At 37.6% G+C, this 23,051-nt stretch overlaps 1 protein-coding gene across 1 annotated transcript; it reads left to right on the top strand.

The window, feature by feature from the left end:
- The first annotated feature begins 493 nt into the window (after nt 1–493).
- pou2f3 (POU class 2 homeobox 3) lies at nt 494–22,471 on the top strand. The gene is made up of 13 exons (XM_042431527.1): nt 494–768; nt 1,083–1,139; nt 7,128–7,156; nt 9,035–9,136; nt 10,977–11,082; nt 11,947–12,035; nt 13,136–13,312; nt 15,041–15,182; nt 16,319–16,452; nt 17,615–17,779; nt 18,213–18,255; nt 19,335–19,449; nt 20,314–22,471. Exons 2-13 carry the CDS (start codon nt 1,091–1,093, stop codon nt 20,354–20,356), a joined length of 1,194 nt encoding a protein of 397 aa, XP_042287461.1. The 5' UTR covers nt 494–768; nt 1,083–1,090; the 3' UTR covers nt 20,357–22,471.
- The last annotated feature ends 580 nt before the right edge of the window (nt 22,472–23,051 follow it).

Here is a 23,051-nt window from a genome sequence, read left to right as displayed (position 1 = left end):
AAATTTTGAAATTGAAAGTTAAAATGTTGACTTTTTAAGCCAGAATGATAAGATAATAAATCAAAATTTAGGCTTATCTTGTCCCGTCAACTTAAGAAAACAGCTGACAACCCCTCCCAAAAACTAGTAAACAAAACATGATTCTGCAAAATACAAAGAAAGTAAATGACAGTAAGAAACATACAAAATGAAAAGAAAACAAAGATATACATATATGAAATAAAAGAAAGAATTAAACATTATCAATTAGATATGATGACAACTTCTTTTTAAGGGGACACATGGCCATGTTTCTTTTTGTAAAAAGGAAGGTGAAAATAATCAACCTGTTTATTATTGAATCATTCTGACTTACTATCTCAAAATCAGTGGGAGCAAGTTTGGCAAGATGCCCCTCTCCCTCCATCACCAACACACGCACTGAGCTATCTCAGGTGGCGGGAATAATACAAACATCATCTTGTTATCACACGCATGCACACACACACACACACACACACGCACACACACACACACACACACACACACACACTGTAAAAGTGCAGTAACCTCATTGTTGTTTTATGCAAACAGTCTAGATAGGACGGCGCACTGAGGCATATGCAAATCAGGCAGTGCAGGGTGTACTGCAGAGGTGAACGTTTCTCCACTTAGGAAAATGCCGATGAGCAGCCGTGGATTTCCAAACTTTTTATTCCAACACTAGCTTCCTTTTGAATAATCAGGAGGACAGACGGCAGCTGGAGCAGCACAAACCTTTTACCTGAGGTGAGTCACTCCTCCAGCAGAGGCTCTTTAATGACTTTTTCCTTCATCATTTTATGTCTCGCCTGAGTTTTAATAGGAGTTTGTGTGCTTCTGTGCTTGCTTCAGATGACAGTGAGAGCCAGGCTGAGGTCTGGAAGTGCTTTATGAATATTATAACTAGCGATCACACAGGAGTGTGTACAGTTTGTGCGCTGTTGTGGAGGGGAGGGCGCATTAGAATAAACTCAAGATCATTTTCCTGGGTGGCCTGAGTGCTTCATTGTCCTGCCAAAGTTACAATCCTGTAGGAAAATCAGCTATATTTATCATTACAGATATTAAGATGAGCGCAGACACAGTGGAGCAGTCGGAGGCTGCAGCTGAACAGGCAGGTAAGAATATTTCACCTTCTTCATAAAACCCCGCTGAATCACCTCAGCACACGGACAAGTTGAACAGATGTGACTCAGGACAAATCGCTTTTTATTCTGTCACTGCTACTCATGCTGGGGTTCCACAGAAAGAGTTTGTTTGTTGTCTTTACATTTAAAAGACTCTCATATTTTATCAGCCTGAACAAGAAGTGTGTATTATAAGAGGATTTAATTATTAATTGCCGCTTTTAATGTAAGAAAAGATGTCTGGATTATCTAAGGAAAATGTCATTTAAAGCCATGTTCAGACACTTTTTCTCTCTCAGCTGTGAGAATATTTTTTGGATTCAGTGTCTGATGTATTCCAGTTTAAACATCTTTAATCCAGCCTTTTATTTGAGTATAATGTCACTTTTTGAAGTTTTATCGCTGCTCAACAATCTTTAATGCTGTTATTCCCATTAGGTGTATTTAGTAAATGCAACTTTTTCTGACTTCACCAGACACAACATGCTTTAAAAGCAACAACTCATTCCTCATACTGGTCCACATGATGCCCAATGTGTTACAAGTAAAAGCTAAACAAGCATCATCTTGATCTGCTGTTGTTTTGTGAGGAGCTGTGTGTGTGTGTGTGTGTGTGTGTGTGTGTGTGATCCAGGTATTCCTCATGTTGTGGGGGCTCACCTCCCTTATGGGGACAAAAAACAAGTCCCCTTAACGTAAATCATTAATTTTAGGGTGAAGACTTGGTTTAAAGTTAAGGTTAGTTTAGGGTTATGTTAAAGTTAGGGGTAGGCATGTGGTGGTTACGGTTAAGTTTGGGATAAGTCTCCGGGAAATGAAATGCGTGTGTGTGTGTGTGTGTGTGTGTTTGGTGGCAGTTGGTTGCTATACCAGGATGCACCAGAGGCTGTTTGCTGAGAAATGCAGCCTACCCGGGGGCTGAGGACAGCAACCAGAGTGCAAAACAAAACCAGGAACCAGCAAACAGAAAATGTGGAACTTTTATTTAGACAATAGCTGCACGCATGAGAGAAGTGAATGGCTGTTTTTCGTGGAAGTATTAAATGTCTGTGTTTTTGTCAATATATGGTCATCGAGGCACTTTTTGTCAGTATGTGATCAGATGTGCTTTCATTCAGGTGCAACTCTCATCGTTAGTTAGTCATGCTTCATTTTTAGGAGGCTTATCTGTATTGTTGTGGAAGGGTCGTTTCACCCAAATTCAAAATATATATATCCACACTAAAAATCATTGGGTTAAAGTTTTATCCAGTTTGGATCAATATAGCACCACCACAATACTTTGTTAGTGTTACCGAAAAAGCCACTCAATAACCTGTATATGTTTTGAATCTCACATGTACATTGTTTTGTACAAAACAATGTATTTGTTTGATCTAAAGCTCAATTTTATTTGTTTTATTCGTTTATTTAACAGGGACAATTGACTACCCCAGACTTGGCTAGAGAAAACTAAATTTCATCAGCAGTCCCTGAGCAGGCAAACTGTGTGTAACACTGGGTCAAAATAACAGATTGTTAAAGTTAAAGGTGCAGTGTGTAGGATTTAGTGGCATCTAATGGTGAGGTTGCAGATTGCAACTAACTGAATACCCCTGCCCTCACCCTCCCCTTCCAAGCATAAAGGAGAACCTACAATGGCCACAAAACTCGCAAAAAACGTGAAAGGCCCTCTCCACTGTAGAAACATGGTGGCGCAACATGGCAGGCTCCGTGGAAGAGATATAAAAGGCTCATTCTAAGGTAGAAAAAACACAATTCTTAATTTCATTTTATTATACACTGATGAAAACATACTTATGAATATTATGTTCCATTTCTGGCAATAGATCCCCCTAAATCTTACACACTGGCCCTTTAACCCAATGTTGTATTATTGTTATATCTATCTATTAAAGGAAGGAATCGCTGTATGTCTGTATGTATGTCCTTCATATATTTCTTGAACCGTTCATCCAATAGACTCCATACTTGGCGGGTGTATGGCTGTGAAACAAAGGGAGTGCAGTGTCAAATTTGGTGCAATTTGGACACACGATAGGTTTAATTTTAATAAACTTTGAATAAGCCAGCGATCAGCGAGCTGCTCCACTCTGTGCAGGGGCAGGATGGAGCTTCAGGGTGCTGCTGACTGACTCCATCATGTCAGGGAGAGACCAGAGACGAGGTGTAACACAAGTCAGAGAAAACACACAACAACACTTTTACCTTGTGTCTAGACAGAAAGCGTAGCGTTAGCAGTATGTTTAGCAATTCAGCAGTGAGTGACTACACAGGAGGCGTTCAGGTACATTGTTGAGCGTAGGTCACCCCTGTTTTGGAAGCGCTCAGAGCCCAATACACAATGACTGTAGTTACGCGTGTAAAATGAAGCAAATACCTCCAGGAACAGTTAAAAACCAGTTTGTCTTATATGTTCTGAGAGTGTGGCAATTGTGAAGCGCTACTACAGACAAAGCAGAAATCTTTGGAGCAAACATACCCACTCAAATCTGAACTGAAGCCACAGAAAATAGGAACAATCTAAGAACCCAATATGATCGATCCACTTTATTTTAGGATGCACATTATTTTATTTTTAAATGCAGCCTTTATTTTAGGCTAAAGAACATTTATTTACTATTAGAGAATTTATTATTCATAACATTTATGTATACAAAACAAACACTGGCTCTAGAGAGGGCTTTTCACGTTTTTCGCATTTCAAGGCCACCATAGTTCTCCTACATGCATGGAAAGGGAGAGGGAGCACTATCATTTGGTTGCAATCTGCAACCTCACCGCTAGATGCAACTAAATCCTACACATTGGTCCTTTAAATAATACAGCGGTAATGCGTCTTTCCAATCAAGTGTCCATATTCCTCTGGATTATCCACAAACCTTCCCTTGCCTCCATTTAAACCTCTTTCTAAAGGAGAAGTAAAAAGTATAAAAACAGTTGGTGTTCTGTAGATTACCCAAAGTAACGGCAATATTGTCTCTGAAATTGAATTTAATGTAATTTTTTAGTAGCATGAGCACCACAAAGTCCATTCACCTCCACTGTATTTTTGTGGAGACCAAAATCTCAGAGACAGATCTCTCAGTGCTATCAGCATGGGTAGATAACACTAGAGGAAAATCAGATAATATGTTGTTATTGTTTTGTAATGTGGGTGAACAAAACCTTTAACTATTCAACCATTAACATGTTATGAAACTAGGTGACACTTTCTCTGATCATTAAGATACTGTATTCCCACAAAGTATTGACTATAAGAAAAACATTCTGAATCTGTAATGTTTATCTTTACAGCTGTGCAACTCACTTTGTGCAACCCTGTCACCTAGAAATAATGTATATCTACTACAATTTGTTCTGCCAAATACATCTAGGGTTAAAGCTAATTGTTGCCTAATCATGATCAGTGGCAATGTTTTTTCAAATGGAGGAAGCGCTGCGCTTTTGTACTGCATGCAAGTCACAGGGAGGTTGTTGTGGTAGATGGTGGATATACAAAGTGCAGAACTTTGACTTTGACTTAGTTTTGTATCCTGAGTTTCATGCGTGAGTAGGTTTAGGAAACAGTACACTGTGTTGTACTTCCAGTTTTTACCATTATTTTAGCAAGACCATGATCGTTCCCTGGTGCCTATAGCCATTTATATATATATATTTTTTTTTTTTTTTCGTCATGATTTAGATGATTTGGTGTCATAATTGTCTGTTTAGCTTTACCTGGTATAGTTTTGTCGTTTTCCTGTTACTGAAAAACCTTTACTTTATGGAAAACCAGGCACTCAATAGATCAGAGTGACGGTTCATTTTAGATTGCACGGCCTGGTGAGTTTACGCACTGTCACTTTAGAACTCAGACAGATTGTTACAAACCAAATATTTATCTTTTCCCGACGTTAGAACAATTTCAAATTTTTAATAAAAAGTGTCAGCCCTAGCCTGAGGTGAAGCCTGATTCAGCTGATACTAGAGCTCTGTCCCTATATTGTCTGTTTGCAGGTTTTGAGTACGTGGCATAATCTGACCGGCAAAGGAACAAATTGAAATATACTTAAAGAATTTATCATGCAAAAGAAATCTGCTGTGCATTTCAGGTTGCAGTTGATGAACATTATTGTCCCACAATGTTAATTAATTGAGGACTATACTGATAATCGATTGTCTTGAGTCATTTTGTAAGAAAAAAGGGACACAAATGTATCTGTTTCTTTCTCAAATGTGAATATTTTCTGTTTTCTATGATACTGAATATTTTTGGGTTGTGGACTGTTGGTCGGCACAAGACATTTGAGGATGTCACTCTGGGTTTTAGTAAACAGCGGTCAACATTTTTCAAAATTTTATAGCTTAAGTTGATTAATGGAAAAAATAATCAACAGATTAATCGATAATAATCGTTAGTTGCAGCCCCAGTGGAGAGATAGTTGCAGGCAGATCTCAGAAAGCAAGACAAGACATGCAGCTCTCTCTTCTGAAGTTTTTCACTATGTTTGGGGCATTTTATTCCTCTATTGGACATAAACAGGAGAGTGATAATAAGAAATATGAGGAGAGAGAGATGGAGGATGTCATACAACAAGGGGTCTGCACCTGAAACAGACAGTTCATGGTCGGTGTCTTTGTGAAGTTTAAAGATTATAGTGCAGATATAGACTGGAAATATGGAGCCAGGGACGTTATGGTTATATAGTGAGATTCTCTCACTTTGTGAAGTTTAAATAGCAGAGAAACATCACAGCTTTTAATTTCCTTTTGGGCACATATTTCATCATACCTGTTAGTACAAAATAGAAATTTATACTGATTTATTGTATACCAATTCCAAAAGTTATACTATGACACTTAGTAGATAGCACATACAGTATACTAACAGTATCTGGTACAGAATTGGGACATAGCTTCAGTCTTCATGCTGCACAAATGTAATTTGGCATCATATTCAGCCCTCAAGACTAACTGGAGTCAAATAGATTACTGTGCCAAAGGGATGATATCATTCCACTTGTTCCCTGAGCAGTTTATAATAATTCACTTGTAGTCTGTTCACTCTCTAGTACATGTTAGGACTAACAGATAGAAACAAAACACTGGTTAAAACCAATCATTTTTGCACTGCAGTGGATCGACTTTTTTTTAACGTACAGTAAATATGTGCTGTGTGTATATGTGTGTGTGTGTGTGTGTGTGTGTGTGTGATGCAGTCAGTCAAAGAGCCCTAAAAACAGGCGTCCTGAGCTCATAGGAGCTGATTTGCATGTCTTGGTCATTTCCATACTGGAAGTTTGGCTGTGAAGCTGGTTGTGCTGCCCTGCTGGGCCAGTGACATAGTGGGGCGGTGATGAGGTGAGGAGGGTGGGGGAAGGGTTGGGTTGGGGAGTGAGGGGGTTTATAGGTGTATTTGCATCGTGTGTCTCCAGCAGCTCACTGCCTCTCTCTCACACACACAGTCCCAAAGGCCCCATTTGACATTCAAATGATGCGAGCTTATCCAGCACACCTTTGAACTCTTCTCCTCTATCAGCTCTCTCTCTCTCTGTCCTCTCCTATGCTGCGTGCTGTACACATCACTTCTTGAAAAGACTTGTCAGAAGTGTGTTTTTTTGTAAACACAGCTCTGCGTGTGAACAGTCAGCAGCCAGCACCATCAAAAACTGCTCAGCAAACTGCTGCAAAAATGTCAGTTTTACTTTTCAGCAGCAGTTTTTGTTCAATTTGATTTACTTTTTGAATAAAGTTAGATCAAATTCTACTCAAATGAGGTCATTGCAGCAGCAAAAAGAGAAATATTCAGTGGAGAAAAAACTGTGTAATACAAAATAATCATTGATATCATGTCTCACATATACATGTCAACAGTGTTTGAATGCTAACAGACTTGATATTTGTTATGATGTGATTTGTTCTGTGTCACTTTGAAGTTGAATGTCACAGAAACCACATTTTAAAACTCTGAATTTCTTTCTTTCTCTTGTCATTTAGAGCAAAACGGACTCGACTTCAATCGACAAGTGAGTAACAAAGTTCTTCATAACTTAGTGTTCAAATTCCTTTGAATGAGGATTTCATGAAAGAGGTCTCTGTCATCAGGAGGATTTGTTTGACATGTAGTAACCTTTTCCTGTTAGCTAACACACTTAGACACGGTAACATTTGTATCCAGATCAGTGGGTGAAACTGACACTTTCACTTTACACACTTTCATGACATATTTTAAGGGGAAACTGATCTAACTCATGTCTTAATCTTTCATGTAAACATTTAAAAAAAGATTTAGCAACATTAGTAACATGTTGCTACACCATCCCTCACAATCAGCGATTGTATGTGTGGTTTTTATTTGTTTTCCTTTTTAAAACAACTGAAACTGCCATTAAATGTTGACTGGGAGAGACGTTGTGTGGGCTGCAGGAGCATCAAGAGAAAGCAAAGACTCAAAGGAACCACCAGGATCCTGTTATTAGAACGGAGATCTAACTGCTGCTGGATGTTAAATGATAAGGCAGATGTTATTCTACATTCTTCTTATTGTCAACAATTCTCATGAAAAGGCCAAAACCAACAATGTGTTAGTCTGTTTCTCAATACGTTCTACTACCCCAGCCTGTCTATGGTAGTCAGCCCTAAGCCCATTGGTTTCTACTAAAGACAAATCTTTAAAAAGGGGTCACAAATATATATTCACATTTTCAAAAGAGGCTCAGTAATTTCCTAAAACAGCAAGGCACTGTAGTTTTTGCAAACCTTTCTCAAACAGGAGTGCATTTGTTGGGGACTATTTTCAGCTGCGCTCTTGTGCAGTGGCCCCAAACCTTTCAAAGAGAAACAATCAGCACTCATGAACCCTTGTTTGGGTTGCAATCAGCTACAAAAGAGCGATGTTGCCCTCAAAGATTGATTCATTTGAACAGGTTTTAGAAGCCTGAAGTGGTAAAATTATCCAGTATCTTACGATAAAAAGCAAAGATTAAAGGATATTAAAAGTATTTCCGAATTTCTCAATCATCTCACAGCCCTCCAGTTTGGGAACCACTCTCGAGAGTATTTCCAGAGCAGCATTTTTGACTAAAATAACTAAATAAATAAACTAAATGTCATCCGGTGCAAGACTGATTTGTTTTTAATAGCTTTGGGACAATAATCGAGCTTTATGGCACAGAGGAATAAGATATACAACACCCTTTTTTGTTAGCAGGATCAATTTATTGTTGATTTTTCATAGGATTTGATGATAATAAGACACATGTAGAGTATCACCAGACTTCTTATATCCTTTCACAAACCTGAGTTGGAATATAAAGAGCCCAGAGCTGTGTGAATAATACTGAGTGTACTATCGGTATTATTGACTGTCACTTTACTCAAGACTTAAGGTTTAACAGACATTTAGACGGCTAACATCCTCAGGATAAACTACCTGCTCTACCCGCAGATGTCAATAATGACTACCATCTCTTTAAAAAACCTCAAATAGTTTGCAGCTATTTGGATACTTCTCCAAACACTCTTTTTGGCAGAGGAGGACCTTTCTTTCAGTGGTCATGTTTTCAGGAAGTGCAGTGGCTTTCGGGAGGAGGAGGGGGATTGGGGGGGGGGGTTATTTGCATACTGGCTTGCCCAAGGGAAGGGAGAGAGTCTATCACTCTTTGTATCATGTTTAGTGACCAAACTGGTCCTGGAGCGAGTATATATGAGTGTGTGCGTGTGTGCTGTCTCCCTACACAGCACACACACATAGTCAGACACATATAAACATGGACCCATTTGTCCGTGAAATTATGCACAGACACTGTTTCCCATCCTCTCAGTTTTACAAAACCAACTGATCCATTTTTCTTCTTTTATCTAACCGGAGTGTGCGCTGTTCGGTTGTGCTTTCCATGTCTTAGATAAAAACAGAGGATATCAACGACTCACCTCATTCAGCCTCCGCACTGAAGACATGTCACCTGACACAGGGCTCTCCGGTGCCTGGAGGTCAGCTGACTGGGGTAGGACATAGACTCACTCAATATCTGCATTTTAAATGTTATTTAAAGGGGAACTCCACTGATTTTGCACACAAAGATTCATGGTGATCATTCATTTATACTGAACAGTAAGCACTTACATAACTCAGTGATTTATTATTTGTAGGATTCTTACTTATTGTTTTTGTTTTTTATTTATCTATTTATTTATTTTTTACATATAGATTTAATGGCTGAGAGAGCCAGAGCCAGGACAGATGCATTTCATTCAATTGAACATTTTAAATGTATATGACAATGAAGTTGAACTTGGTAACATTTTATTTTAAAGGAAACATCCACAATTTTTCAAGATCAAAAATGTATTTAAAAGTTTATCTAACGTTTATATGAGGCTTCAGCAGTCTGAGTTAGTCAAATAAAGTGGATATCTTCCACAGTTACAGTCTTTTTAGTAAAAAAAATTCCCTCTTTGTGTGCCGACGGACAGTGTTTTCCTGTTCAGCTGCAGTGGGAGGCTCATAACAGAGGAAGGGACTTTGGCATTAAAAAGACCGTAAGGTTGAAAGATATCGACTTGATTTGACCTCATATTATCTTAAAACAAACTTTTAAATACACTTGTGCACAGAAGGAGGACTGTGGATTTTGTCCCCATCACTTACATTAGTGCATTATGAAGGGATCTTTTAATGGTCAGTATGAACTGGAGGAATGATTACAGCAAGAAAAAAACATGTTAATGTTCATATGGGTGCCTGACTGTTGTTTTAGGACAAATTTGAAAAACTGTGTATGTTGTGTTTGTTAATCTACAGTATTTAACAACAGTTACAGTGTCACGTATAAAGACACATTTTATTTACAACAATTTTTTACTATATTGTCATTCATTATCTCTTTATACACCAGCCTCCACTTATGGCGCCAACAGAGGGAGTTATTGACATATACATTGAAAGACACTTATATCTACTGACAACTACATTTCAGTGTTATTAACCATTTATTAAATGTTTATATAGTGATTATTAATGCTGATTAAGGGGACTTAAAGTAAAGTGTTACCAGATCCATTTTCTCAGCAAGAGGAGTGCTACATAAACCAGTGAAAGCAGTTCTTTAAAGTCTTCTCTGGCTGATGATGACCCTGATGATGTCACGGTGATGTCATGAGGGTTACCTCAGTTTGGGCTTGGAGCCTTGTACAAAGTGGAAATGTGGAGTGTGATAGATGTGGACATTGAACAGGCAGCTACAGACATTATAAAAATGCATTATGGGAAATGTAGGATTCAGTGATTCTGGAGTTTGATCTATTTTATGGGATAAAATAATATCTTGTAGCACTTAACATTCTAGCTTGGTAATACATAGGTAATAGTGGGGTAATATTCTGATAACTAAGAGGTAATAATAAAGTAATATGGTAATAGCTTGATATTAACAATGGGTATACTACGGTAACCTACTAACAATAATAAGGTTATATCAGTGTAATATTTTGATTAAAAATGGTAATATGGTGACATTAATGGGGTAATAACCTGAATTAATGAAGTCATATAGGTTCATGTTTTCAAAATATTATGGTCTAAGGCCATGACATTATGTAGAAACAGGTAGTTTTGCATTTTGCAGCCCTGATTCAAGGTTATTGCACAGAAACTACACTAATATCACCTTATTATTGTTATTCTGTCTCTTACAATTACCCCAACTTTACTAAAGTACAGAATTCAATCACTGCCATACGCCAAAATACTGAGAAGGAACCAAGAATCGGAAAGAATCAGTCATCAGAACTTTGTTGAAATTGTTACTAAAGTAAAATGTCCTTAAAATATGTGTTTTGTTCCAGGAGCTCACCTCTCTCCACACCATGCAGCAGCTGGTTCTGATGCCACCGTCTCACCTCTCGTCCCCTTCCCCCTTCCTGCTCTCCCAGAACCCCACCAGCCACCAAGGTAGAGTCTTAAACATCCACTGATGTTGTGAATGTGTATAAAATAATGCTATAGTCATTTGGAAAATGCCCATTTGATTAAAGTGACCCATGGCATCTTAGATTTATATATATATATATATATATATATATATATATATTTACTTATAGCAACATGAACTTCAGGGCTCAAGAGCTTAACAAAAACATCTACAATCTACATCTACAACAACTAGTCGTGTCCTAATTCAAAGTCTAGATTTTCATACTTAACTGGTCAACAAAAACTGGCACTGACAAATGTTGAATTGACAAGACCTGTTGTCTTTAAAGAAGTAGTTCAACATTTTGGGAAATGTACTTATTGGTTCTTTTTGGGGGAGTTTGATGAGAGGATCAGTATGAATCTCATGTCTGTGTGTTATGTACAGAGCTGAAGTCAGGAAATTGTTAGCCTAGCTTAGCATAAAGACTAGAAGCAGAGGGAAACAACTAGCCTGGTGGTCTTCAAAGTTTAAAAATATGCCAACCAGCACCTCTAAAACTGATTATTTACCATGACACACCTTGTTTGTTTAATATACACACACAAACAGGAACATAAAAACTAGAATTTACGTGATTTGTCACTATTTCTTGACAAACAACAGTTTATCCATCAACCTAGGACTTCTGGCTCTGTCCAAAGTTAAAAAAATACACCAACCAACACCTCTAAAGCTCACTAATTAACATGCTGTGGTCAATTTAACTTGTACATAAGCACACATTTTTTAATTAAGTTTGAAGTTTTGGGTGAAGAGGCTCAAACTATTTTCTGACAAGCTTACCAAAGTCTTGCTATCGTGAACAGATTAATCAATAATCTGCTGTTTTTTCTTTGCAGCCCTACTGCAGCAGAACCTGCTGTCCCTCCCTAGCCAGAGTCAAACTAGTCTCCTTCAGCATCAACCTGGACTGGCTCTGACTCCACAGGTAAATCAAGACCACTTCCTGCCTACACACCACACACACACGCACACACACACACACACACACACACACACACACACACACACACACACCTCAGTATAAAGTATAATACACCAAGAACAATGTGCAGGCAAAAGCAGGGAAGAAGAAGACTTCGAATTCACAAACATGGATGTAAAATACCCCAAAAATGAGCTTTTCATGTTTCCTGAGGAAGGAAATTCTCATCCTTCCGTTCATCACATTTGTTAGGCAAATAAACTGTGGTTAAGGTGTAGTTAGCCAACAAACACACCTGGATACAGTTAGGAGAGAGTTTTTTTTTTGTTTTGTTTTTGTTTTGATATTAATAATGGATCACATAACATGTGAAAGGAGTTGCTTGTAGTGACAAACCACAGACTCTGTTTTCAGAGGAAAAGCTCTAAAAATCACCTGTAGGCTACCTGCTCAGCACCAAACAGCAGACAGACAAAGTTAACGACTAGCTGGTGAACATAGCAGAGCATTTGGCAGCTAAAGAGACAGATATTTTTCTCAGGAGTTTGTAGAGAGCAAAAACAGCTAAAAGAAAGTGAATATTGGATTTTTACTCACCAGGTGGACAGAAACATGACTCCAAATGTTTGCTAACATGTCAACTTAAAAGGTGTTGATATGACAGTGTTGTGTTTACAGCTTGTTTCTGCTGCCCCCAAGTGGCCAAAAATCAGTTAATTCAGGTTTAAAGATAAAATTAGGATACAAAATTGTACTATTGGTACAAATGGTACGAGTACAAACATTTACTTACTAAAAAGAGGGTTATACCTGTACAGGAACGTAGCCTACTCCAGTGACAAGCTTTTGTTCTGTCAGCAGTACAGCTTAGCTATTTGTAAGAGTGCAGCTAGCCATGTTGTCAGAAAGCAGCACTACTAGCCACAGAAGCAAGTTGGCTGCCAGTCAACAGCAGCACAGAAATATGAACATCTGGGCAACTAAATGTTGAGTCTTGCAGTTAAATTATGGTCATTTTGTATTACAGGACAGTAAAAACCTCATTGCCTCTTTTATTTCAGTTGGAACCTGAAGATTTTTTCTGTGATGTATTTCTGATCCAGGCTATGAGTCGCTCTGGTCTGGCAGGACCGTCTATGGAGAACCACATGGACATGTCCCACCTGCAGATGCCCAAACACATGGCGGTACCACCACAGGAGGAACCCAGTGATCTGGAGGAACTGGAGCAGTTTGCTAAAGCATTCAAACAAAGACGCATCAAACTGGGCTTCACTCAGGTACTGAAGAGGATGAACCCCACTATCTTCTCCTTTAAGGACATTTACTTTCACACCTAAGAAGTCTTTGTATCTTCTATCTCTCAGGTCGTTCTATGAGGTCGTATTTATGGTTTGTTCTGGAGCCCTAAAAGAACTTGTCTGCAGTGCTCAAGGTTGTTTTCATACCTGCACGTTTTAGTCCGGTTACATCAAACTCTGGTTCGTTTTTCCCGTCGGAGTGATTCGTTTTTGCAGGTGTGAACACAGTAATCGCACGCGGGTGCAGACCAAAACAACCGCACCGAGACCCTGTAGAGGAGGCAGTTTTAATCTAGTCCCAAATGAGCTCTGGAGTGGTTCCTTTGTGGTGGGAACATGATCCCACCTCGATAGGACCCAACTACTAGATGTACTCTGCAAGTTTGAGTGAAAAGGCTCCTGTAGCCTGGTGAGCTTTGCATAGTGGGATGCAGATGAGCTAATTTAGCAGTAGCTAACAACTAGCCGGAGAATGAATCGAGGTCGAACCTGGACTAGTGCAACGTAATATGTTGTATTTGGCCAGTGGACCTCCAGTTTATGTTCTTGCTCCCGCCCCAGACACATCTGACCAGTGAATGAAGTGAATGTTCTCACGTGGCTTGTAGTGCAGCATTTTGGCTCGTTTGGATTTTTCTCTGTGTGAAAAGAAACCGAACCGAGGGGAAAACGCAAGTTCTTCAACTCATCAACTGATTCGGACCGGAGCAAATAAACTATAGGTGTGAAAACATCAAATGATACTTCTGGTTTATCACAACTCTGTCTTAATTTTGTACTTTTTGGCTATCATTTCCATCAGTAATAATAACTCAAGCAGTCAGACGATCAGACAGGTTGGAAACAAATCATATTCGGAGGAGAAAACAAGTGTAAACAGTAAAATTATTACTAAACTGTCTGTTGTAAACATCCTTTACAATTTACACACTGACCTACTACTTCAACTTTGATTTAATGTATTTACTGTAGTTGTGTTAACTGTTTTCCTGTGCCACCAAGATTTCAGATGTGCTCCCCCTCAGTTTTCCTTCTAAATAAAGTGGTTTATATAATCTAGCTAAACTGCTGGCTTATTTTCAACCTGTCTCGTTGACTTGTTTAGACAACTTGTTGCCCCATTGGTCTTAGTTGTAGCGATGTCATTGATCTCAGCAATTATTTTGATGAACACAATGTTATCATAACTGAGATGATGACAAAAACTATGAAAATAAGACCAAAGTTGGCAATTACTAGATCTTGGTTTACATTGTACATCATATCACTAAATATCATCATATTTTGTACAAATACTGTCTTACACATTTGTTACTACTTTTTCTGAAAAAAATGTGAACCAATTAATCTTATTGAGATACACAAAAGATAGATACATTTTCACAGAAATCAAATTAAATTTTCATAACAAAGATATAGATGTAGGGATCTTATTTTGATCCTAAGACTAAAATTGCCCTAATGCATTATAAAATATGAGCATATAAGTTAATTCTTGAACTTTGGAAAAAAAACCTTTACTCAAAGTCCAACTCAAGCAAACACGAGATGTGGTTGAAAGCCCTGGAAAAAAACAGTAAATTAACCTTAAGATTTCTTTTGTCAACTTAGGAATTATGTTTTGTGCCTGCATCTTCTTTGACTTTTGTATCAGAGAGTGATAATATTTAATGTTCTACATGTGTGTGTGTTTGTGCACTATCACAGGGAGATGTGGGCCTTGCGATGGGAAAACTGTATGGCAATGACTTCAGCCAGACCACAATCTCTCGCTTCGAGGCTCTCAACCTCAGCTTCAAAAACATGTGCAAACTCAAACCTCTGCTGGAGAAATGGCTGAGTGACGCAGGTACAACACAGTAACTGCTATTTTATTTTTTATTACCATTGTATTCTAGTTTGATATAAAAAGGGATAGATGAACAAGCTATGAAAATGTAAAATCCAAAAAATTGTCTATTTGAAGAGGTGTTTTAAAACTTTTTTATTTTTTATTTTACATTAACTTAAAGCATTTTACATATTAGCATCTTACTAACTATCAATATCAGCTCTAAAATGATAATTCAGGTGTATGTATATTGTAATGATTTTCCTTTATCCATTACCACCATTCTTACCAGCTACATTAGCTTGTACTTGTACTTGCAACCTCTGTTGATAATAGGACTGCCTGAGTTTTGCATTAGCAGGTGAGTGAGTTTGGTTAGTTTATATCCTCACAATAATCCCAATAATCGAACTGTATTTCTATATTTTGTTTATGACACTTTGGGAAATATGATTATTTGCTTGCTTGCCAATAGTTAGATGAGAAGATTAATACCACTCTCATGTCTGTATGCTAACTATGAAACTTCAGCCAAAAGACGGTTAGCTTAGCTTAGCTTAAAGACTGGAAACAGACAGAAACAGCTAGCCTGGCTCTGTCCAAAGGCAAAAAAACCCCTTCCTACCAGCACCTCTAAAGGTCACTAATTACAATGTTATATCTTGTTTGTTTAACTTGTACTTATGTATGGTACTACTTCCTGGAGTCTTAGCTGGTTGCCTGGCAACCTCAATGACAGCAATACTCCAGATTTTGTGGTACAGGTGAGATAGGCAGGTTTCCTTACCTTTGGACAGAGCCAGTTACTGTTTCCCCATAGCCTTTATGCTAAACTTAGCTAACCGGCTGCTGGCTGTAGCTTGATATTTAATGTAATTACAGACATGAGAGTGGTATTGATTTTCTCATCTAACTTAGATGAAAATAGCACCAGCTTTGTGCGAAAAGAAAGTGAATAAGTATATTGACCAAGATATCAAATCATTTCCTTAACCACTTTGATTAATAGCATAGGACAGAGGTCAGGATTTCAACTGCTTGTTGTGACTGAATGGGAATCGAACTACAGTCTGGCTAATGCTAACTGTTACCTGATTATTATTGCTGTTTAAAAGTGATGATAAATGTCTATGTAATATTTGTTTTTATGATAGAGAACTCACCTTCCGACTCGATGAACAACCCTATCGCTCTGCCGCCCCTGATGGAGGGCTACGGACGCAAACGGAAAAAGAGAACAAGCATTGAAACAAACATCAAGATGACTCTGGAGAAACGTTTCCTTGATGTGAGCACAAGATTGATTCGATATTAAACCAGTTTTTATTGTGAGCCTCTAGTTTCTTTTAAAACATTGTGACAACATCAAACAACATGATTTTAGTCATTGTGAGCACATTAGCATGCTGACGTTAGCATTAACTACAGCCTCACAGAGCAACTAGTGTGGCCATCTTTTTCATGTCAGAAAATTTCAAATTGTACACGTATTGGCTTTAAATGCATAAGTACAAAATTTTCCTTACTCATACATACATACAATATGTTCAAACCATTATTAATGTTGTTACAGACTCACAGAGCATTGTACAGTTCCTATTTGACAGTGAACTTTGTTCCTTGTTTACAAGCCATTTATAAACTTAACCGTCCATATAGGAATACCTTAAAAATGGCTTAAGTAAACGTTTTCTCATTAGCTAAAACAGTCTATGATTTAAAATTCAGATTTTTCACGTTTTATTCACGTTATGTAATACAGACTTTGAGTCAGTATTTTGTATCTGTTCCAAAGTTGACAACTGAAAATGTCACAAACAAGGGACCACTATGATAGATAAATATCTTAGACACTGGGAGTGGTTATCCACTATCAACCTTAAAGTGTCTATAATCAATATACAATTGATCAAATTAAAATGTGCAATGTTAGAAGTGTCGCCTGTAGTGATGAATGTACAGACAATTATCAGCAGCTCTGCAGCTCTGTATGGAGCTTCAAAGCTTCTGTATTTCAGCTTATTATTTAGCTGTCCAGCTGCGCCTTTACTGTTTTAGTTCACTCTCAGTGATCTCATAACGTCATTTTCAGCCACAGCAGACAGCTGTTTTCAGAGAAAAGTCTCTAAAAACTCACTGTACACTACCTGCTGCATTTAGCAGCTAAAGAACCAGATATACCCTGCAAAAACAGAGCTAAAACAGAGTGAATATTGTACTTATATTCACCAGGTGGACAGAAACACAACTTCAAATGAATAATAATGTTACTGTAACTGCTGGATGTGGAAATAAGGAAGTGTTTGTTAACAAGGTGATGATATGTTGTGTTCACAACTTGCTTCCGCTACCCCTGAGTGGCCAAAAAATCAGTTACTGCAAGTTTAAAGATTTCCCATGCTAACATTTGAAGGAGAAAATGAAATGACTGTTTTTTTTTTGGTTTTCAGAACCCCAAGCCCAACTCCGAGGAGATAACCATGATCTCAGAGCAGCTGTCCATGGAGAAGGAGGTGGTTCGAGTTTGGTTCTGTAATCGGCGTCAGAAGGAGAAGAGGATCTACTGCCCAGTGGCTAGTTTACCAGTCAAATCACACAGCTACAGCTCCAGAATGGTTAGCCGCAACATAAGTCTATGAGTTACTCTTTAGGGAGATAATTGGAAATTCAAAAAAGACAGTTATGCAGTTTTTGCAAGTGATCAATGTTTCTTAGTAAACATGATAAAGGTTCTTACACACTAAAGATAAAGAAGTTCTAAATGATCCTTACATTATTCATGTTATGGCAGCTGAAGAGTAAACAGACCTTGAGGCATTAAACCATCATCAAGGTTATTAAATAAAAAAAAATAAACAGACAATTTTCCATCCTTTAAAGTATGAGAGCTTTATTTTTTTCCTTGAGCACAGTTTATGTCATTTTTAAAAATAAAAAACCTGTTGAAATCAGAATGTTTAATATGGAGATTTTTGGTTATAAAGCAACTATATTCCTCAGCTCTGATGTGAACTTGACTTTGTCTGATTCATTTTCACACTGTTTCAGGCTTCAGCATCCAGATCCTACAGCCCTCTGGCTTCAGGCGGAGGCAAGTACTGTTTCCTACATTCAAGTACTGATCATGAGCGTTGGAAGAAGTATTCAGATAAATACCAATACAGCAATGTAAAAATACTTCATTACAAATAAAAGTCCTGCTTGATAAATCATACTTAAGTAAAAGTACATAAGTATTAGCAGCAAAATGTAAAGTAAAAGTACTCATTTCATCCCTCTGACTGATGTATTATTATATATGACATCATTAGATTATTAATACTGAAGCATCAGTGTGTAAGCAGCATGTTACTGTCGGAGGTGGAGCTAGTTTGAACTACTTTATATACAGTTAGCTAGTTTAGTCCAGTGGTTCCCACCTAAGGGTCGGGCCCCTCCAAAGGGTCACCAGATAAATCTGAGGGGTTGTGAGAGAGGAAAGAAGAAAAAGCAAAGTACTGATACATTAATCTGTTTTCAGTTTTTTGACTTTTTCTCTAATATTTGATTTTTGGTGAAATATTGGATCATTTTAACATTTTTTGAAATGAAACCATGTGAGAAGTTTAGAGGGAAAAATTACCATTTGGTGGAGCTGTTAACAACTCATAGACATGTGAAATGTGACCCCGACTACACACTGCTTTTTGTAAGACTTCAAAAGCCAAAAAGGTTGGAAACCACTGGATTCATCTTTAACAATGTGTTGTATTTTAAAAGCTTGTTATATTATCCATTGTGTCAAATCTTCATCTAAAAAGTAGCTAAAGCAGTCAAATAAATGTAGTGGAGTAGAAAGTACAATATTTCCCTCTGAAATGTAGTGGAGTGGAAGTATAAAGTAACATAAAATGGAAATACTTAAGTGAAATTCAAGTACCTCAAAATTCTACTTAAGTAAAGTACTTGAGTAAATGTATTTAGTTACTTTCCACCGCTGCCTATATCAGAATTGGATTTGACAACATCAGTTAGAGTGAAAGTTCATTCTTGACCTTGAAAACAACATAAGATGTTCCTACTATCACTATATAGCGTGAGTGCTACTGTGTATGATCCATGTACACACCTGTATGTTGGTTTCTGTGTGTGTGTGCTTATTCAATAACGTGTTGACCTTTTTCCTTCCAGTTTCATCAAATTCCTCTCCAAACAGTGCAAGCCGTGAAGCTTCTCCTAACAGTCTGTCTACAGCCTCCGCCTCTTTAACATCTCAGGTCAACCCAGCTTCCTACAGCTCACCAGGGTATGAAACCTTCTTTTCTCTCACAGCCTTCATAATTACAAGAACATGAAGCCTTTCAACCAAAAACAAAACAAAAAAAAAGTCTGATTTTACTCGTTGCATTTAAAATGTGTTAACTGTATTTGTTAAAGGGAATAGTTTGTTAAAAAAACCCAAAACAACATATATATACAAACACAAACTTCCCTTACTTTTTCACATTAGAGAAGAAGCAAATTAAAGGACCAGTGTGTAGAATTTAGTGGCATCTAGCCAGTGTTTGGTTTGTCCGTTCTGGGCTACTGTAGAAACATGGCGGCCTCCATGGAAGAGGACCCGCTCTCTTTAAGATATAAAGGGCTCATTCTAAGGTAACGAAAACACGATTCTTATTTTCAGGTGATTATACACTAATTAAAATATACTTATGAATATTATATTCCATTTCTAGCAAGTCTGTTCCACTAGATGCCGCTAAATTCTACACACTGCACCTTTAATACATCCATGATGTGTGTCACCTTGTTGAGGATGAAGGAAAGGAATAGTTCGATATTTTGGGAAAAACGCTTATTTGCTTTCTGGCGGAGATAGATGAGAAGACTGATACTACTTTCATACCTGTGTTTGTTAAATATGAAGCTAGTTAAGCACATAGCCCGGCTATAAAATGACAAATTGATATTTTTACACTTCAGTTTTTGTGACAATTACACAAATTAGATATGAGTGGTATCGATCTTCTCCTCTAACTCTCAACAAAAAAGCAAGTAAGTGTATTTCCCAAAATGTCAAACTATTCCTGTAAGACTTAATCGCTGCATTAAGTAAAAATGTCTGTCTTTTATCTGTCCTAATCCTGTGATCCTCCCTTTGGCCTTTCAGGTCCTGGTACCGCACATGGAATGCTGCCGCGTATCATCACTGAGAAACATCAACTGAATTATATGAAGCTTTTGAAGATTTTGTTTGAGAAGGATGTACACTGAGGATGTGACTGAGTCACATAATATCCCTGTTACGAGGGTTATAATTATCACAGGCCAAACCTTAGACAAACTTGTAAGACACAACGGCAGCACAAGTGGAGGACTCTCACACACCACACTGCTGTCAACACTCATGCAAGTCCCAACTGCCTCGAGCTGTTTGATTTGTCTTCATGTGACGCTCTACTCTGCTTATATCTGCTACAAAGATGAAGAATTCACAGAAAAAACACACACAAGACAGATATCATGACCACGGGTGGGAATTCTCATGTTCGAGCCAAAAAGCTTATGCCTTGAATTTATAACTGTCAAGTCAACTGTCAACTGTCAAAATAATCTTGAATGTAGAAGGATTCAGGTCAAGATTCATTAAGATTGTGCTATGAGCTTTTCCTTTAGAAGAGCAATGATCTCAGTTGTTGCTGTTATTACATGTTTTTATGTTGATAGAATAGTTAGTGTTGTGTTAGTGAATTTGATGCGATCCTACAATTTCATACTTCTGGCCTGTCTAAATAAATATGCAGTCAAAACGAGGGGGTTTCACAGACTTTTCATCTGAATGTTCATGACTGCTTCAAAAGGACTGTGGTCAATTTTAATTCTTTAAAGGATGATAAAAAAAAAAAACTCCTGCACACTGTGTCCTCTGTCTGTGTCTGTCAGGTGCAGGTGATACATCTGATGACAGCTTTTCTCATTGTTTTCAAGTTACTTTCCTCCAACTCACCCGTTGCAAAATCAGGTGTGCAGAGATTTTTTTTTTTTTTTTTTTTTTTACAATTTTACAATTCTTTAAAGGATCATTTTCTTTATTACAACTTTGGTCTTATTATTGCAGTTTTGTCCATCATTCATAACAGTTTCAATATTGTTGTACTGGGCAGGAGGCAAGAAACACGATCAGACAGCTTGTAAATAACAATTTTGCCAGATTCTAAACTTGAATTTGATGTCAAAGTGAAAATCAACACTTCTGAAATGTTTGTAAAAAATCCCTCACTGCCATCTAAACTAAAATTAATTAAATTAAAATTATTTGGTGAATTTTTGATGGTTATTCACCAACCGAGACTCGTATTAAAGCTCACACCGGTCTGGGAAAATAATATTGGAAATAATCCCTCTTTGTGTGCAACGTTACCAGAAGTGCAGCTGATCAAAGTCGAAGCAGTAAGTTGGTCTGTGATGGATGTTTACAACAGAACGTTCACCTTTGTTTCATCTTCCAAATAAGGTTGACTCACCTGGATTAGTTTATAACGTGTTAGATCATATGACTGCTTGTGTTTATTACCTCGTCCGACTTGTTTTTAGCGATTTCACTGTGTTCCCTGATCTCATTATTACTCTTATTACAATTTTTTTTTTTTTAATTACTTATGTTTTTTTTGATAGAAATGATGGATGAAACTACAAAAACAAGACCCAAAATGTAATAAACTGGAATTATAACACACTGGTCTTTGAAGGCCCTGAAAAACAATTTTCTCTATTGGCTTCTTATTATTAGTAATGAAATTATACATGAACCAACAATATACAAAATGTTTTGCCAAATGCAGAACAGGTGTCGTCATTTCACATGAGAGATTGATGTATTGGTAATTTTTTTCCTGAAGTGGGCGTAATTTGGCTCTAAAAAGTTGATGTCATGTGTTCAAATGGACCAATCAAAATCAAATCTGATCAAACCACACCTGCACGGTCCTGATGAAGAAAATTGGCTGGTTTTAGGTGTTAAACTCTTAATTAATACAAGCTAAGGATGTTTTTTCACAACCTGATTTAGTCAAGAATATATTGAAATACTTAATATTTGAAACATAGCTTTCAGATCATTTAAACAAATCCTTAGTGAATCTCTGCTTTAAGTTCATGTGTTGAAGTCTCAGTATGAAAGTCTAAAGTCATTTTTTTAACTGAATAACAGGGATAAAAGTCTGCTGTCATAGCCGCCTCCTGGCTGCATCCTACTCTATCTGTATCTTTTATGTGTCGTTATAGTCTACAGGTGATGAATCCTATGAATGAGCAGTTATGGGAAAATGGTCTTAAAAGAGGTTATAGCTGCGTTCAAAACACAAAATTTGCCCAGTGGCTCAAACCTGGAGGAGTTGAAAGCGCTTCAGCTTTGTGCAAATGTTCTCTTATGATCCACCAACAACGCTTGTTTTGATTCCTTCCAGAAATATTTTACTCCAACTCAAAAATGCAAAAGCACTTCAGACAAATGTGGTACAAGCTGATTGTCACGATCAAAGGCTTCCCCATTCGATATGATATCACTGTAACAAGCTACCAGGACTTGAATAAGAAAAACAATAAGGCATGGAAAACATTGTTTTGGAAATAAACTACTTTGTTGTGCGCCTGTATAGTTGCAGCGGTCCAACAAGCACCCCATTTGAAGCATATGGAGGCCTTTAGTCCAGAAATGTTACAGTGTGTCTTCTGTCTGGTGGTTTCAAAGATATATGAAATTTGGCAATTGTTCAAAACATGCTTCATGACGACTGCTGGAGTGTGTTTTCATTCATGTATTTTCATTTGATGTCTCAAATGACTCTCTCAAAACTCTGCAGAGTGTTTGCTGTTCGAAACTCGCTGCTTGCTGCATTGTTTACTTTG

The sequence above is a fragment of the Thunnus maccoyii genome, chromosome 13 (assembly GCF_910596095.1).
Source record: "Thunnus maccoyii chromosome 13, fThuMac1.1, whole genome shotgun sequence".
NCBI classification, from domain to species: domain Eukaryota; kingdom Metazoa; phylum Chordata; class Actinopteri; order Scombriformes; family Scombridae; genus Thunnus; species Thunnus maccoyii.
The sequence above is the reverse complement of the archived record's forward strand: the minus strand, read 5'-3'. Positions and strand labels throughout refer to the sequence as shown.

Coding starts and splice junctions, on each gene's coding strand:
- pou2f3 (XM_042431527.1), top strand. CDS start 1,091: ATGAGCGCAGACACAGTGGAGCAGTCGGAGGCTGCAGCTGAACAGGCA. Junction 17,780..18,212: donor ACAGCTACAGCTCCAGAATG/GTTAGCCGCAAC, acceptor ACACTGTTTCAG/GCTTCAGCATCCAGATCCTA. Junction 18,256..19,334: donor CCCTCTGGCTTCAGGCGGAG/GCAAGTACTGTT, acceptor TTTTCCTTCCAG/TTTCATCAAATTCCTCTCCA.